The 18,329-nt window shown below is 40.6% G+C and overlaps 1 protein-coding gene across 4 annotated transcripts in view; it reads left to right on the plus strand.

Moving 5' to 3' along the window:
- Positions 1-18,329, plus strand: part of DIDO1 (death inducer-obliterator 1) — a 69,699-nt gene that overhangs the window by 31,395 nt on the left and 19,975 nt on the right. For all 4 annotated transcript variants that reach the window (XM_081325193.1, XM_081325194.1, XM_081325196.1 and 1 more), the window contains 3 exons: positions 15,260-15,761; positions 17,079-17,238; positions 17,930-18,046. In XM_081325193.1, the coding sequence (XP_081181319.1) occupies positions 15,260-15,761; positions 17,079-17,238; positions 17,930-18,046 (779 nt within the window). The remainder of the gene's footprint in view (positions 1-15,259; positions 15,762-17,078; positions 17,239-17,929; positions 18,047-18,329) is intronic.

Genomic DNA, 18,329 nt, shown 5'->3' on the forward strand with positions numbered 1-18,329 from the left:
TGCTGCGATGATTGAGGTTGTACAAGAAAGAGCTATGTTCTCTTAGTGTAGGAGAGTTAAGCAATATTTGTAAATAGTAATTAATGGTTAGTATAGTGAGTACAGTATGAATTAACCATATGCAGAAGTTCAGGTGATTGTTACCTAATGAAGTAAGATTGGATCTCCTAGGCACACAAAGCAGTCTTTATTTTTATATTTATATGTCTTTCAGCCTTTGAAAGAGACACCAATATTTTAGAAAAAGGTATGTTCAGCAGCATTTGGTGTTAAGGCTATGTCACCATAGTTGAATAACAGAATAACTTGGCTCCAGTTGCCTTTGTATCCCTGTTTATTGTTCACAAATACGTAAAATAACTTAAAATGTGTGTCTTCTGTTTGGTACCTAAACTGGACACTAATGTCCTCAGAGTGTTGGGAAGATCTCCACTATAATATCTGGACTTCAGGGTTGTTATTTTTATTTTGAGAAGGGGGGGGGAAGACTTTAATTAGATGTTACATCTTTGAAATGTCTAGCTGAGCTAAATCTAGCTGAGCTAAATCTCAGGCAGCCTAGTGCTTAATTCTGAAAAAGATTACACACTTTATGATGGTTCCAGATTTTTGATTAGTGGCTTCAAGAAAACACCTAGTGTACTTCCGACCATCCAATATTGTTCTTGACAGAGGTGCAAATGAGAAGAATTAACAGATAACTCTAGTGGTCAGTTCTTTGAGAGGAAAAGCACTATATATATATTTTTCTAGTAGATTAAGGAAAATCAGTAATGCTCTTAGAAGAGAAAGCAGAATAGTTTTAGCACAATAGCGCATCAACATGTTATTAGGCCTGGAACACTAAATTCTATCTTAAATTTAGCTTGAAAGGATTGCCTAATAATAAGATTAAGAAAGTTATGAAATTAGATAACATTTATGATTTGAGGTTAATTTAGTATTTTATAATATCCTTTACAATGATACAAGAGGCAGTGAATCCTTTACTTAATTTGGACCTTGATTCTAAGTTCCTTATATCTAAAACTAACTGCCAAGCTATTCCACAGTTCTGGAATTTATGTCAGACAAATGAATATGCTGATTATATTAAGGAATGGAATTTCAAAGTACTAGCACAGCTGCACTATAAAAGCAAAGACAAGTCACAACTTGTCCCTGCTGTAATGGTATCTTTATTTTGTATTAGTATTTCAGGTGCTGCTCTTTATTCTTCGTCAGTGAATGAAATAGAATGTTTTATTTATTGCATCATTCTGAAGGTGCATTGCTTCTTAGCCTTTGACATGGCCTTGAGATAAATGTAGTCACAAAAATGATGGTTTTGAGAATCCAAATAATGGACAAAATCATAACACGGTAATAAGCTTTAATTGGAAATCCAACCAGTATATCACAAGGATAAGACTTGTGCCACCCACTGGGGAGAAAAAAGAAAAATATCCTACATTTTACTGTTCTCATTACTTTGATTCTGGCTGTTTGGAACGTTTAATCTCATTTCACATCTCTTTTGCTCAGCCACTGGGAAAGGGGGAGTCAGTAGTATGACTAGAATCAAGAATCAATCAGTAGCTGCCTAGAGTTAAAAAAAAAAGTCAGAAGGGCAGATATGTAAAGGAAAGAAAAAATTGCAGTGAATGCTTTAAAATAATTGAAAAGCTGTTTTTCTTTTTGTAAAAAAAAACAACTAAAGGAGGCTATAAATAGCTAGATAAATCAAAGTAAAACATACGCAATTAAGAGTAGGAAATAAACCCTTCACAAGGCAAAAAAAATATTTTAAAGAAAAATCATTGTGCTAATCCAGATTAAGTCTGTCTTCATCAGAGAAGCAAGCAGTAAAAATTCTGATCCTTTATCATCACAAACAGTACCTTGCTCTCTGTTAATGGTTTTGCATATCAAAATGTCCTATATGGAGGGTTTATAAGATAGCAATAGCACTTAGATTTATATACTGCTTCATAGTGTTTATAGCCCTCTCTAAGCAGTTTACAGAGTCAGCATATCACCCCCAACAATCTGGCTCCTCATTTTACCGAGCTCGGACAGGATGGAAGGCTGAGTCAACCTTCAGTTGGTCAGGATCAAACTCCTGGCAGTGGGCAGAGTCAGCCTGCAATACAGCATTCTATCCACTGCACTACCAGGGCTCTAGCATATTATAAGATGGAGCTGGGATAGGATAGTAAGGATAATGTTTAGGATAATAAGATACTGTTCCCTGACAGAAAATACTCTAGGGACTAAATGTATCTTACCTTGGGCCATGCTTATAGTTGCTCTGAGTTACGTAGCATTTAGGCATAAATGCAATAATCTGTGCATAAAACCTAAGAATAACTTAATTTTTGTTTCTGAAAATAGTTCAGAAACAGTTGAGTTGCCTTTGTTAATTTGTATTAGAAAATCAGTGGTGACAGAGTGATATTACACTTAAAGTGTAATTGGGACTTAAAGTGACTAGATTAGTAGGAAAGTTCTCAAGGTTTAGCTTGAATATTCAGAGGAACAGGAAACAGTCCTACATCTAACAGTAATGAGGCTCCTTGAACGGCTGTGTTCAAGGACAAGCAAACCAGTGTTTTCCAGAGACATCAAATTTCTCACTTGAAACTTATAAGGCAAGATTGACTTTACAGCTTAATTCTTAAAAAAGTTCTGCACCTTGGAGCACCACAGGCAGAATACAAAGATCGATATGAAATTATTTAAAAAAACACGGTATTTTATGGAATTAAAAAGAATCGGGGTTCAATTCTTACCTAAACAAGGGCACTTGGGAGCAAAGGGAATGGATGAGTCGCTCCATTAAATTTTTCAGGAATGCTCAAAATTATTTGGGTTGTCCTTTCCAGCCTTTTCTTAGCCAAATGCTGAATGTTATTGCTCTATATAATATGTTCTGTTTTTTTTATCATTTTCTTAAGCTGGCTGAATAAGTCATTAGAAATCTTTTCACCTCTTCCTTCCCCCTCAAGTAAAAGGGGTTCTCCATGCTGGTGTATCGTATATCCAGTATTAGAGACCAGGAATCAGATCCAGACTGCTGTGGCGGCTTCTGTTGTGCCTGAAAGCAGCAAATGGAAGCTGAAGAGGCCCTCCGTGGAGCAACATCTTCAAGACCTACCTGAGGAGATTTAAGCGGTGGGCTGCACCAGATATTGTGGGGTGGAGTGTGTACCAGCTGCAGAATCACACACAAATCTGCACTGGGAGCGGGTGGGAAAGAAGTATATAGATCATTCCTACCCCACAGGCCAACAACTGAGAATTTTGAATATTCCAGGAAGACCTATAGTCTTGGCCCCAGACCACCGTCAGCCCAAGATGCACCAATTGAGGGCTTTGTAATTGGTGTGGGTCTTGAGTGATTCACTTGGAAAAACCAGGCTTCCTTTCCTGTGTTTAGTAAGACCCCCGATGATAACGTTCGGTAAAAAGTCATGCAACCTCTTGCATTCTTCCAGTTGGCTTGAAAACGGGTACCTCTGCTGTTTTTTTTTTTTTTTTTGAAATCCGGTGGGAAACGTGGACATACCGTTTAAGCAATATCTTATCTTTCTTTTGTTACACAAGTGCATCCACCTCTCTGCAGCTCCCTGTTCCTCTTGTTTTAAAGCTGGGCGAAGCATAGAGGAGTGGATGCCTTTTGTTTTAGTAGCAATGCATTGATGCAAAAACAAGAAAATCAAACCTTGAACGTACGTAACGGCAACGATTTATTTAACTGAAGTTTTTAATTTTTGCAGCTGCCCAACTCAACCAAGGGGTTCCATTTGTTCAAACTAGAGACAAAAAAAAAACCAAAAAAAAAACAACAAAAGCTGACCTGAATCAAGAATGAACACGATGAGCGGTGTGGAATTAGGCAACTGCTCCTACACAACATATCTCTTTCCTTGTGCTTTTTATAAGGAGATCTGGGCGTGAATCTGATAATGTCTTGTCGGATATTGTGTGCCTGATACTTGGGTTTCAAACTGGGGTTGCTTTCAAGTTGCATGAGGGCTGGTGGGAGGATTACAGTCAAGGGCTACCTTGAAAAGCACAACTCCTAGTAGTACCTTCCTCCAACCTCTGACATCTGCAGGTGAGGTTGACATCTGCAGAAAGTAAACATTAGGCTTGGGGGAGAGATTTAAGTCCTTTTCAAGCATGCTGATATAGGAATTGGGCTCTGCAATGTGATGTGCATCTTCTAATACAGTGCCCATGCAGGGACAGTATGAAAAGCTGTGGTAAGTAAATTTGTAGAGTGTCTACACTTGTTTGTTTGTCTTAAGATTGTTTTTCAGATGAATAGAAGTGCATGGAAGAGGCCTCCTTTTGTGAGTAAAATACCCCCTTCAGCCAAAGTTTGAGCTGCTCATTTCATAATTTTGGGTGGGTTTTGAAGTCTCTTTGGTCCCCAAGGTTTATTCACTCCTCTAGAAATCTTTTATTTCATTCCATGTGTGTGTGTACAGATCATTAAAAAGAAAAACAAACCTGTGTTAAAAATAGAACGGTACAATTTTATAACTTTATAACTTTTGTCAGTACATAAATAAAAACCAAATTGTGGGAAGCCAACTGTTAACCACGTTTAATTAAACACATTCATGTTTTTAGAGGCCAGAACAAAAGAGGAGAATTTCAACTTCAAACCATAGCAGCATGGCAAAAGAGCGATGTACTCAGGCTATCGGCGCTTGAAGGGGGGGCTCTTTGTAGTCCATTAGCTTAGCCAGCATTCCAGTGTTTCGTTCCCCAGAAGATAACGGTACATAACAATGGCTTGGCTCACTTTTGAGAGGAGGGTCAGAATTCAGAATGCTCTGAAGCACTGTGAGCTGTTTTGCGTGTATCCTGGGTGTGGCAGAATTGGAATATAAGGCCTCTAGGGGTTTTAGTCTGTTGCATATTTCTCCAATACTCCCTGCTTTACAGAATGGATACCTGGGGATAAAAACCAAAAACATTCTGAGATTCCCATGGACCAGCTACTATGGAAATCATTAGAAAATTGAAGATTATTTATTAAATTTATTGGCCGCCCATCTTGCCACAAGAATATTGCAGATCGTTTTAGATGGATAAATAGCACACATCTTTTGCCAGAAATCAACCTAATAATTTTGTTTTATAAGTCGGTGCGCAAAATCTCAGGCAACCTTTGTAAAGCTGACACCGAAAACCCTGAAAATAGATGACAAGCAATCTCAAGTCCTCTTTCCTATATTGCCAAATCCCCTTGTTTGTGGTTCGATGTTCTGAATTGTAGGATCTCATTGATCCTTTTCCAGTGCAGTGTCTACCCAACCACATTCTCTTGGCCCTTGCCTCTCATTTCACATTTGCACTGTTGCTGGTTTTCATATTACGTACAAAGCCCTTGTAACAAAGCAGTTCTGTGTGCTGGTCAATCAGATGTCGCCAGGTCTGCTACTAATACATATTTTACTGAAGAGGATGAAATAGCAGAATTCAAATAGGCCCATCTTGTGTACAAACAGTTCCTATATAGTTTAGATTAATGGTAGTCATAATGTCAGCAAGACACTTCATTTCCCCCCCCCTCTTTTTCCCCCCTTGATTTGTTGCCATGATTCCATCTGAAACAAAAAATTTAAGGCTACACATACCCTACAGTAAATTGAAAATTCTTTGCTGTGGCTTAGCTAATGTGTGAATCCAAGTAGTATGGTTTGTAAGGCATGAGTTTTGACTATAGCGTGCGACTTGTCCACTCCAAAAGTAGCCATTTTGATTTTCTTTCTCAGAATATTAATGGTGTCTGCTGCACTGATCTGGCAGTTTGTTTTTATTGTTTTAGATATATAATTCTGGGAATGTTCTGTGAGCAGAATAGGTTACCCATATTCAAATGTAAGATTAAAGATGATTATAATGCCATCTGAATCCGCAAAATATCCTTTCCCGATGGTGCTTCACCTTGGAATAGGTTAGGTGTTCTGATTTAATTGCCTTTTTTTTTTTGTAATGAGGAAAAGGAAGGAGCAAAGTTAGGAGCAATTTATAGCAATAAGGAAGTACATCTGCATTTTAGCAGTCACCGAGGGATAAAATCTTAAGGTAACTCAACTGTGGGAGTGGTACCCAGATTCTATTTAATTTTAACATTCACCGAACTTTAAAAGTATTTTAAGAAATTTGTCTTCCGTGAATCTGGGGGTGATTTGGAAAAGACAGCTTAGATACAAAGGCTGCCTTCATACTTCTCAAAATGGGCATAATTTGTTAAAATACCTTCAGTTTGTCTTGACTCAGGTAGACACAGACCAATTGTTAGCCATTTTATGCAGAGGTAGCAATTGTAACACCCACCCACCCACCAGGCCTGGGCTTTAATCCATCACCATCTTGTGGACTCTCCATGGATTGTGCACAGATCTGCCTCAGCATTGAGAGACCATATCACTCTTACATCTTCAGCATGTAACTTAAGAGGCCAAGTGGCTTTCTGTCCATGGGATGACATGAAATCTAGGAATCGGATTTGCCACTCCAGGAAAAGGGATCTCGTGCAAGGAATCAAACCTAAGAATGAGCAGATGTTCTCTACCTGGTGGATCTCCACAAAAATCTGCAAATCCAATTCACTGGGTCTGCTTATTAAGGAGGAAAGGAAGTTAAGAGAAAGTTTATCTCCCCTTCAAAGGTTAATGCTGGATCTTCAGATACTTTCCAACCATTCCATTACTGTCTGGTTCAGCGTAGCAACCGTTCCCACAGTGGAATTAGTCACAGAATAGGATTGTTTTGCCCTGCTTTGCCACTTAAAGCCAATTAGCTGAATCTGGGCCATGCATCCAGAAGATGCTTTGAATCGGTGGCAGGCTGTCTGCTGTTCCTCTTGGTTTTGCTCTATGGTGATCCCCCAGCCTCTTTTCTGTGGCTGGAATATTACACAAGATGATGTCACAGAATGAGAATTACGAATGAATATCGGAAGTTCCAGAACTGAAATGTCAGTTGAAGGCAACTTTTATGATGGCTGTCTTTTTCTCCCCTCTCCTAAATCATTCTCGGCTTTTTCGGGGCACTTTCGCAGAGTGTCAGTTAGGACATGGAAAATTCTTGTGCTAATTATTCTGGCTGGGAAAGAGCGCATAAAGTGCAACAGGATGAATAAATCTCCTATCCGCCAAAGCTTAATTGTCCCCCAGAGTGATAACATAATCCACATATCCCCACGAAAGGGGTGAACACTTTCTGAAGTTGAAAAACTAAATAGTGTGGGTTTGTCAGGCTGTTCAGGAGGGATGCAATTGCATGCTTGTAAAAGAATGGGCTGGCAGCTGAAAACGGCAACTCCACCCCACCTCCCAGCTTAAATAAGCAGTGTAGTTGATCTAATGGGATTTAAGAGGGCTGTTTGGCTACAAAGGAAGCCCAAGCAGTGCCGTGGACCCTGATAATTAAAGTGATCTCCTTCAAAGAAAGAGCAGGCTTAAAAGTACTGTATAGCAAATGACAAGCGTGCTCATGGTGTGCCTAATCTCCCTGAAGTACATTTGATTATTTTATATAGTTATCAAAAAAAAAAAAACTGAATTTAGCTCTAAGCGTAGGAATACTTGGCTACAGCAGTCTGCTGCTCAGTAGATCTGCTAAGGTGATTGTGTTAAAGGGAAATTTATACGTTTGTGCTGTCTGAGCAAGCTCTTGTCTACTCCCATTTTATTCGCCAGACTACGGAGTGCAACTTTTCGGTGGAAAATGGCTTGCTACAGAACTGACCGCAATCACCTGTGTCCCACTCAAGGATAAACCACCTCTTTTGTATTTTGCACTTTAGAAATTGAAAACCTGTGTGTTGGCCAGACCTCCCCCTTCATCCTTAACTGTCATATGGGATGCAGGTACGCACACTCAGTAAACGCCAGAAGAAAAAGCAGGTTTCCTTTCTCAGAGAAAGTTCTCAAGAGCGATGGCTCAAAAAGCTAAACTTTTGACTGGAGACGGGGCAGCGAGGGGAGATTCTGAGTTGCATTCCAACAGTGGCATCATCTAGTAATGTACAATCAGATTGTGGCACTGCCATCACCTCAGATTTTGAAAGTGCTCATTTAAAAAAAACACCCATCGCACTTTAAATCAAAGGGCAGGTTTTCAGTTTTCAGTGGATGCTAGTCAACAAACATTTAGGCCCCTTTGGCCTGTATGCTTTAAATTTTACGATGTCAACTTGCATTTGAAAGGGTGAAGTAGTAGTAGTGGCTTAGTGTGTCTTGGGGGGGGGGTTATTGTGGAATCACGTTCCCTTTCTCTCTAACCCTCTGGCTGCCGATTTTTCATTTTTGTGCAGATCTTGCTTCAGTTCACCACAGTTTTCCTGTTGGCATAAAGGCAGAAGTGCGATTATGCGTCCTACGGGGCTAATGGTTCAAAATACACTTAAGTCACTCACTTTTAAAAGTTGGGATGGTGGTTTTAGCTTGCTTTGTCTTTTCCTGAAAGAGCAGGCAAAGGAAAGAGTGAACTTTTGTGGGGTGTGTGTGTGTGTGTGTGTGTCTCATCTGGGCCTTACAGAGATGTAACCATAGTTAGAAGGTGGGTAACACGGCCGACTGGTTAAACCGAAGCAGTAATAATAACAAACTTCCAAACTCCCGAAAATAAGGAACCCGGGACAGGGCCTGAGAGTGCAGAAAGAGGCAAGGCTGTCGCATTTCATTGATTCCTAATTGTCCCTGGCATTGACAAGCAGCGAAGTCAACACCGCTGCTAGTTTCCTGTTCATTCCTTTGCAGGCTTCCTTTCCTGAATGTGCAAACCCTGATCTTGGGGCAGCTAAGGCCTGCTTCCTGCCAGGAGTGTCAGAAAAACAGTCTGATGCTCATCAGCTGCAATCCAGACTGAAGCAGCCCTCCTCCCCCCTCAGTGCAGGGTGGGGGGGGGGGCTGTGCCTTAGGTCTGGGACTTATTCAAACATGCTGGGGAGGGTGGGTGCCGTCAAGAGACAGGGCCAAAGCCAAAACTAGATTCGTCTTAAATTGTAGTGTTGCAATCCTTAAAGAGTTACATAACTTCTAGTTCCCATTTCCCTGCTGTCGCATTCAAAACTGCCCTTCACAGCCCATGTCTTTCCGTGTTCCATCTATCTGCACAGAGATGCAGTTGTGCCTTTCAGATCTAAAGGAATGCCCTGCACTAAAAGTTAAGAGATGGAAAGGTTTTTCTCTCTTTTTTTTAAAAAAAATCTACTCAAGAATTAATTTTCACTCATCCTGAAATGCAACCGACAAAAGACTTTTCTGGATCGGGTGCCATAAGTGAACAACAGGCATTTTCTGTCGTTGCTGGACAAAGAAATTTGACACATGTTTGGAGAAAACCTTGGCCGTTGGCCAATCCCTCCTTCCCCCCCCCTTTCCTCCAGTGTTAATACCGGCTTACTATATATTGAGAGTGCCGTTCTTTCATGCTTTGGATTTGTAGCACGTTTGCCTAGAAAGCTGACAGCTACTATCCATGCCTGTGGACTTCTGAAGCCAGAGTCAGTGCAGCCAGATTTCTTTCAGTTAATGCAGTGTGACTTTCTGCTTTTCACAAGACTTTGGAAGCGCTAAGAGTCATCCCTTGAAAAGATTGCACTGTGTCTTTCAAACATCTTTAAAATGTGAAGAATGGAATTTTTCTCCCAAGACTTCCAAGATGCAGTTCCTCTTGGCAGGCAAATGGATGGTCCCTCTTGTCTCTTGAATCCCTGAAAGATTCATTACAAGTTCCCAAGCCGCTGTTTCTCCTTAAAGGGAAAAGCTTTTTTTTTCTTTTAGCCATCTCTCTCCCTGGAAGTTGACCACCCATGGTGCCATTTACTCTTAAAGGGGGGGGATGGGCTTTCTATTTTATTCCTAGAAACTGTAAATGTAGCAAAGGTCACCACTTTCATAATTTATGATTTGTTTGTTCAAATGCCAGACTGCCAAATAGTGATAAATTTGTCTTGCCCCACTTTCCTGTGGCTGAGATTGGGCTTGTCTGAATGGAAATAATCATGTTAATTTATGCTGGTTGCGCTATTCCTGATCAGCCATCCCTCACCCGGCATCTTGAGCCTTGGGAGGTACAATCACCATTGGACTTCTTCATGAGCTGTATTTATACATCCCTCGACTTTCAAGCCTTAGCTTCCTTCTCACAATTGCTGGGTCAAGGCTGAAGTCTGCAGCTGCTGCTTATGGTCACCTCGGCTACAAAACTGCTATTCAGCTGGTCTTTCAAGAGCTGATCCCCATTTCCTGAAATGGAAACACACACACACACAAAAGGCTCGGATGCAATTTGAGACCTAATCTGCTCCCTGATGGGAGGTTTTGGAGGGGATTTTTTTTGGAAGGGGGGTGGTGTTTGCATACGAATAGTGTTTGAAGATGCAGCCTGGTTCTTTTTTTCATTTTTCCCTCCTGGCCTGCTTCTTTCAAGATGCTGACCACCGATCTGAATTCCTAAGGGGGGGGGGAAAGTGGATCCTTGCCCCTTAGGCGCTCATCTCTCCTTTGGTTGGTGTAGAATGATGAGCAGCAGAATGGTGGAGATGAGCCCACGGGAGGGGGGGCAGTCCTCACTTGAGTTTCATTCCTCCCGTTGGGACCCCTTTCCCAGTAAGATTGGGATCGGCTGTCCCAACAAGGCTTGCTTTTATTTACCTTAAGGCTCCCTGTTGTTCTTAAAGCATTCTTGCCCAATTAGCATTTGCCACTCAAGGGACTCTGCAGGTTCACACTTGCCTAGTTCCAGTGCTTCTGTATCAGGCAATTTCAGCCTCCAAACTTTTAATACATGCGATGGAGGCGTGTATACATTTGAGGAATTTCAAATGAAATTGCCTTCAAGTTTCTTGCGCGTATCACTCTGCAGAGATCGTCTCTGAATTTCTCCTCTGCTTCTGTATGCAGATTGGAACCCGGGTTCATTTTTACAGGGGCAGCAACAGAACAATGGAAAGTTTCTGCTGAGTGAAAACAACTCTGATCTTGTTAACTGCCAGGTTTCGCAAGGAGAAAGTAATAACCGGTAGCTAGCAAGAATATTTCTCAGGGCATTTGCTAAGAAGGGACCATTGCAAGCCTGGTGTCACTACTGCCTGTCTTAAAACTAGATTTTAAAAGAAGCCAAAATACGACTTGACTTTGCGCAACGTATTTAGAGTCAGGCAAAAATGTAAAATGACTTAATATCTCTTACATGATATCCCTATTGTTTTATAAGTAGCCTCAACTAATGTGTAGCAACTGGATTTTCGTTGAGAAATAAAAAAAAACCCCAAATCTACTCATTTTTCCACAATTTTAATGGTTTAGTCAGGTATGTATTGTGAATGCAATGTCAGGATTTTTAAAAAATATTTAAACATCCAAGTAAAGAATAGACACTATTAAACATAGCTAGGGTGCTAGAAATCTCCCCAGTATGACAATCTTTGGGCAGTCTTTCTCAGAAAATAAAGGGCTGTGTTTGATGGCATAGCCACTTTGGAAAACCTTTCCAAGGCTTGGTAAAGCATATTCAAAGGTGTTCTGCACCTCTGATCATCAGAAACAAAAGGGCAAAGAACTAAAATGATGCGCTGCTTATTCTTCTACATATCAAGTAATAATGCTAGGTCAATTTAAACATTTAAGTTATTCCATGTATGTAAAGTGCCAGTGGTAGTACTGCAAGCTACTGCATTTGATCATTTTGGCCCTGCATTTTACTTCAGAACAAAAAGAGTGGGTGTAAAAATAAAACGAAACCACTCCAGTTCATGCTGCAATTTGCCAGTGAACTTTGATAATCAGAATTGGATTTCTAGTGCCTGGGTTTTCTTGAATTACTGTCCTGACAAGGTTTCCTGATGGGAGGCGGTCACCAGTGTGTGCTAACTGGATCTCTCATCAGCTGATTTTGGGGAGGGGTTGTCAGTACAATTGCAAGGTGATGCCCCTGGCTGACCAGGCAGGGCTGATGCTGTTTCATAGCAGAGTGCAGTGCTCACATCATATCTCCGGCTACATCCACAGTGCTGTGAAGTGGCTGAGATGCATCAAGGGAGAGAAGACACCATGTTTATCCAGTGGCGATGGCCATCATGCACTGATGAGTGTCGTGCGGCATGCCAGATCACTGCTTCCATTAATTACTGGGCAGAGCTATCTATGCTAGAGATAATTTTGAAGTGCCAGGGACCTGGAGAAGCTGGCAGTTACACCTGTTTAACAATGGGCAGCAAACTCTCAGAATGAAATTTCAACTTTATCTCCATCAAGGCAATCCCAAAGCTTGATGCTTGGTCTTACACACCTGCAAGTCATGGAAAGTAACATGATATAATGCAGATTCTTAACTTGATTTTTTTAGCTTATTTGCATTTTATAATTGCCAGGAGAACAAACATAAAGGAATGAACTTCCTAATTTGCATTACATGTTTTTGTTTGTGCCTTACAAAATATCAAACAGTTGGGCATACATGGCTGGTGCATCTATAGCTCACCCAGTTCCAAATCAGAACATGAAAGCTTGTGCATTGTGTCAGGGAAAGGAAGAGACCAGAGCAGCAATAATTCTGGCAACTGGCTATACGGTGTTTAAATAAACCAGGATGAATTTGGGAAACAAGTTTTTGACTGATAATTTGGGGGGAAACGAATAACTACAAGCAACTTCAGTGTCTTGTAAGCCCGATAGCATGATTATGACATGTTTTATTATCCAGGAACTTGTTTATTCATGACACAGCATTCCCATCTCACTCAATTAAAAACAGGTGCCCAGTGGCTTATAGTGATTTGTAAGTCCATGCACAGATGATGATTAGACATGGGTGGACGTTTGTTAATGAGAGCTTTCACTTTTAAGTCTATTAGAGCACAGCAACCGAAGCATACAGTGTTACATCAATTCTAGGATTTTTCCTGCAGTTAAATGATCACTCAACATACTATCTAATGTTGGTTGGGAATGATTATTTCAACTAATCAATATATTTGACCATGGCTGTACCATCTTTGATTACTACTAACACTGGTTCCCTGGAGAGGTAACTATCATAAACTTTCATTCATTTCGGTGGCATTTGGGTGGAGCAGTAAGATTCATGGTAGGGCAGAAGTACAATGTGTGCAAATGCAGTATTTACAACATGCTTAAATAATTTCTATTCCAAAGAGATCTAAGAGCTGATGACATTTTTATTCTGAGTCAGGGTCTTCTGTAGTATCTAGATGAAAATAACTCCCTGGTCATTTAGTAGTGTCTTTGTAAAGAGGATTATTTTATGTATATGAGCAGCTTTGAACTGTAGTTCCGGTGTTTTGAGTTTGGCGGTGTGAATGAAAAAAGACCTGGGTATCCTTTTGCTTAGCAAACTCAAACCCTTATTAAAAGCATTTATGTGCTAGCATGTTATGAAAATGATTGCATGTTCAATAAATACTCTGTACTCGAAAGCCAGTATAACCAAGAAATACAAGTGATAAATGATCAGTAGCTTCATAATTATTTTCCAAATGGAGATCAATCTGTGACAGCCCATTTTAATCAGGTTCTAAATGTTACAAACCAGGTTTGTGAACCCAGAAATGCTTGAACCTCCTTTGCTTTCAGGCAGCGGCAGCAGCCAAACCTTTTCAAATTTCAAAAGTTTTAATTGCTTTGCTAAGTTTATATATTACTTTTTTGCTTCTCAATGCCAGTCGCTTACAAAATTGAACTATGAATCAATTATCAACAAATGCATTTATTAGGATGCGTATTGTGTGCTATGCATGATTGTAAATCTTCCCATGAGCTGGGAATAGAGCTGCTTTTTTCATGCTGTGGGTTTCTTCAGAGATCACATATAAACAATCAAGATAATAGTCTGTCCTTAGTGGTGTATTGTCTTTCCCTTTCTTCAGCTGATTCTGAGCAGTTGATTGGATTTACCCATAATTTGTCACGTTTCAAGTTTTCTACTATGATAGTAAAATTAATCTTTAATTATTTCAAGGTGATCATTTAAGCATTTCAATTGCTTAAGATGGTCTACATTTTGTTCCTTGCGGCCTGCATGTCTGGGTTACAATGGTCATACAGACTGAAATTAAAACATTTTTAACTCTCTGGAAAGGAAAGAAGGGTAAGAATTAGGCCTAAGGGGAATATAGTGGTTATTTGTTTGACAACTTCCTTTGAATCTGAAGTCTTAATTTCGATCTGTGTGTGCAATCTTTGAAGATGGAGCCTCTCTTATGTTGAAACGTGAAAATATTTGTGATTTTGTCATTTTGTCTGTTTTAATGTGGTTTTGCTGTAAAAAGTATTCCCTTTCTGATTGATATATGTGGGTCCTAATCCTTTGTACCATGAATTCAACCTCTATGTATTGAAGATCCTTTTACAACCAAACAGACCTAAGTTTTCTTCCTTTTTCCCCCGTCATGCACGTCAGCTAAATCACCAGATACTGTCACAATTTGCTTTCCAGTCTGTATGCCTTTGCAAGTTAAAAGCAACGGTAAAACAACCCCTAACGTACCCGCAGTACTACAATCGCTGGCCTGCTGTTCTCTGCCCAATAGCTACATTTATCATTCCTTTCATGCAAAACCCTTCTTTTGTTCAGGACAGGTAGTTCTCCACTTATAACCGTTCCTTTAGTGACGGTGCAACGGCGCAGAAAGAAGGGACTTAATGACTGTTTTTTTACACTTACGACCGTTGTAGCATCCCCATGGTCAAATGATCAAAATTTGGGTGCTTGGCAACTGGCATGTGTTTCTTGGCAACTGGCATTGTATTTAAGACATTTGCGCTGCCCTGAGGTGCACGCGATCCCCTTTTGCTACCTTCCGACAAGCAGAGTCAAAGGGGGAAGCCAGATTGGCTTAATAGCTGCATGATTCACCTAACAGTTGCAGTGATTCACTTAGCGACTGTGGCAAAAAGGTGGTAAAATGGGGCGAGATTCATTTAACAACCGCCTTGCTCAGCAGCGGAAATTTTGGGGCTCGGCTGTGGCTGTAACTCGAGGGCTACCTGTCCAATCTGCAAAAGATGGACTCTTTTTTTAAAAAAACAACATTGATTTAACAAAGTGCCACTTCTCTTTAGCAAAACCCAGTGTAAGTCCCTCTTCAGGTTTATGGAATCAGTGGCCGTCGTCAGTTATCAACTCCTCCTGTTACTTTAGGCATAGCAGGATTGAGTTATCGGGCAGCGTGCAAGTTTAATAAATTATTAATTGTCGTAATTGAGCTGGCGTTTTTTGGTGTTAACAGCGCACAAAGAAGAGCGGAAGGTTGAGGATAAACCAGCAGAGCCTCCTGTGGTGCTGAAGAAAACGGTTGGGCCGACGCCGGTGGTTGAGAAACACGTGTCTTCCCAAACGAGAAGTGTGTCCCTGAAAAAGCCCTCGCCATTTGCCAGCACTTCCCTGGTTAAGACCCCAGTGAAACACTCAGCCGCAAGTTTTAAAGGGGTCATACCTAGGAAGTCTTCACTTGCAACCGGTCCTCCGGCTTCAGGCGGCCTCTCGTCCTTAAAGCCGCCTTTGTCCTCCTACGGGGCCTCTTCCATGGCTAAAAAACCGGTCCCCCCCTCTAGCACCATGGCAGGGCTTAGGAAGCCCACCGTGTCTTCCACTGCTGCTGCTGCTTCTTCGTCCGCCGCCTCGTTCCCTCCACAAGCCAAGCTAGCTGCTGCAGGCGCCAGCCAGTCACAGCCCAATTCTCAGATTCGACAAAACATACGGAGGTCTCTCAAAGAAATTTTGTGGAAAAGGTAGGAACGCTGCAATCAGACGCCCGAGGCAAGGCACCTGGAAAGCCTAAGGGGCGATTCGCATCTATTTACCATTTCCCTTTCGCAACGTTCGTTAACTTTCAAGTGAGGTTCACGAAATCCACTTACAGTATTGCTCATTGATGGGCTCCTGTTGAGAAAGAAGTACTTGGAAGTTTCACGTTCAGGGTTTCTATTTCAGAACATGTCCCGTGGGTCGAACGCTGCGCCCAGCCCATTGCCGGCAATGCCAAAAAAGGCTCCGATACGTTGTGTGATGTCACATGACGTCACGAGTTTGACATGTCTGTTCTAAAGAAAGGAAAGGTGGCTTGGTTGATACTTAGCTGCTCTAAGTTGACCTAAACCAAGGGTAGGCAACTTCGGCTCTTTTATGACTCATGGACTTCAACTCCCAGAATTCCTGAGTCAGCATAGCTGACTCAGGAATTCTGGGAGTTGAAGTCCATGAGTCATAAAACACCCGAGGTTGCCTACCCCTGACCTAAACCATTAGCAGCACCTCCATGAAATACAAATGTATAGGAGATTAATACAGGTATAGGTTCACAGTTCTTTTGAATCAGTGTTTCTCAATCATGGCAGCTTGGAAGATATGCGGACTTCAGCTCCCAGAATTCTGAAATCCACATATTTTCAAGCTGCCAACATTGAGAAATACTGTTTCCAATGGTTTTGAAATGTGCCAGTGATGGAGGATGGAAATCCCCCCACAGAAAAGGGCCATTCTCTCTTCAGTGCCATGTTCTGTGGAGTTCTTGGTGCTCTCTGAGCTTGCTTGTTTGCTTGCCTGCAGACATTTCTTTAGCAATCTAAACCCTGGAATGGAAGCTTAGCCTTCCGATCAGACAAATCAGCCATCAAGAAACACATAGAGAGAAAACCACACTGATAGACCATTCAAAGACAAAATATAGATTACAACCCATCCTCTCCAGCTGCCCACAGTTTGCTAAGCAGGCAGACAACCTGTAATCCATATTGTAATCTAATGAAAACTCTAAAGAGGAAACCACGCTCCCACTAAAAACTGGCTGGGTGAGCTTCTATACAGTAAACAGGCAGCAAGCTCCACACTCGTTTAGCACTGATGGTGTTACCTGGTTGGGTACTGAAACATTTGCAAGTAAACCACCAAGTTCAGAGAGCACCAAGAACTCGGCAGTTCAATACCGAACTAGAGGTATTAACAGAATTCCAATAGAAGAGAATAAGGCTAATTACAGCAGATTGCACACTCCCCTTGCTGTCTGTAGATTAAAGTAATGGTACTGACTTTTTTTTCCCCTCCCCCAGAGTAAATGACAGTGATGACTTGATCATGACGGAAAACGAAGTGGGGAAGATTGCACTGAATATTGAAAAGGAGTTGTTCAATTTGTTCCAGGCTACAGATAATCGATATAAGAGTAAATATCGCAGTATTATGTTCAACCTCAAGGACCCCAAAAACCAGGTTAGTTTGTACTGAAATGAAGGAGCCATTGTTTTGACTGGTTTTATTTTCCTGCAGGCAACTTTCAACTCTTAATGTAGTAAATTAATGTACATTATTAGATATTGATCTGGAATATACAATGCATCCCTACCTCAGAGGGTTAGGTTTTGAAAAAAAAATATTATTAAGAAACATTTGGTTGATGAATAAATTTGTATATATTGTAAATAAAAATTGGTTTCCCTCATTTCACTAATTGGTCATGTGATAAACTGGGTTGGCCTTGTAGATTCATTGCAAACAAAAATATTTACTAATACACTGTTAATATTGAAATATTTTCAGCTTCAGGAGGCAGGTGCATAATTTTAAAGGGTGATTAATGACATTAGGGATAATAGACTGCCAATCAAACCTAACTGTCCTTAATTAAGTTACTTCTATTTTATATTGAAATTCATTCCTTGTAAATGCACATAAAGTTAAATGTAAGATTTTTCATAAAAGCACAAAGGTAATATTTGACATTCACCATATACCGCAGTGTCAAATTGTTCAGTGCTGTATTTTGTAGCAACCACATAAAAAAAAAAAGAATAAGCATTCTTTAACCCTGCAGTTAGGATGATCTAAATTGGCTATGATTATTTATTTATCTAGAAGTCTGTATTCTCTCATTAGTATGTAATAAAATCAATCTTCTCTTTAGGGTCTTTTCCACCGTGTTCTTCGAGAAGATATTCCTTTGTCAAGGCTTGTGAGAATGAAACCTGAAGAACTCGTATCTAAAGAGCTGTCATCGTGGAAAGAAAAACCCGCCAAATCAGTACGGAATAATTTGTTTTCCACACATTAAGTAAAAAATTGTGATGCCTTTTGCATTATGGTTAGGGGACATGATTAGTAAGAATGTACAGGTGGTACTTGACTTACAAATGGTCACTTACCAACTGTTCAAAGTTAAGAGAGACCCTATTTATGACCCAAATTTGAAGTTACAGTGGATGCCCCCGCAAATTTGAAGTTACAGTGGATACCTGAAACCAATGTTTATTTCCAATTTCCAGCAAAAAAAAAAAACAACCTCCCCTTGTGAACAGTGGTTTTGC

This window comes from Vipera berus (genome assembly GCF_964194415.1).
Source record: "Vipera berus genome assembly, chromosome: 3".
Lineage (NCBI taxonomy): Eukaryota > Metazoa > Chordata > Lepidosauria > Squamata > Viperidae > Vipera > Vipera berus.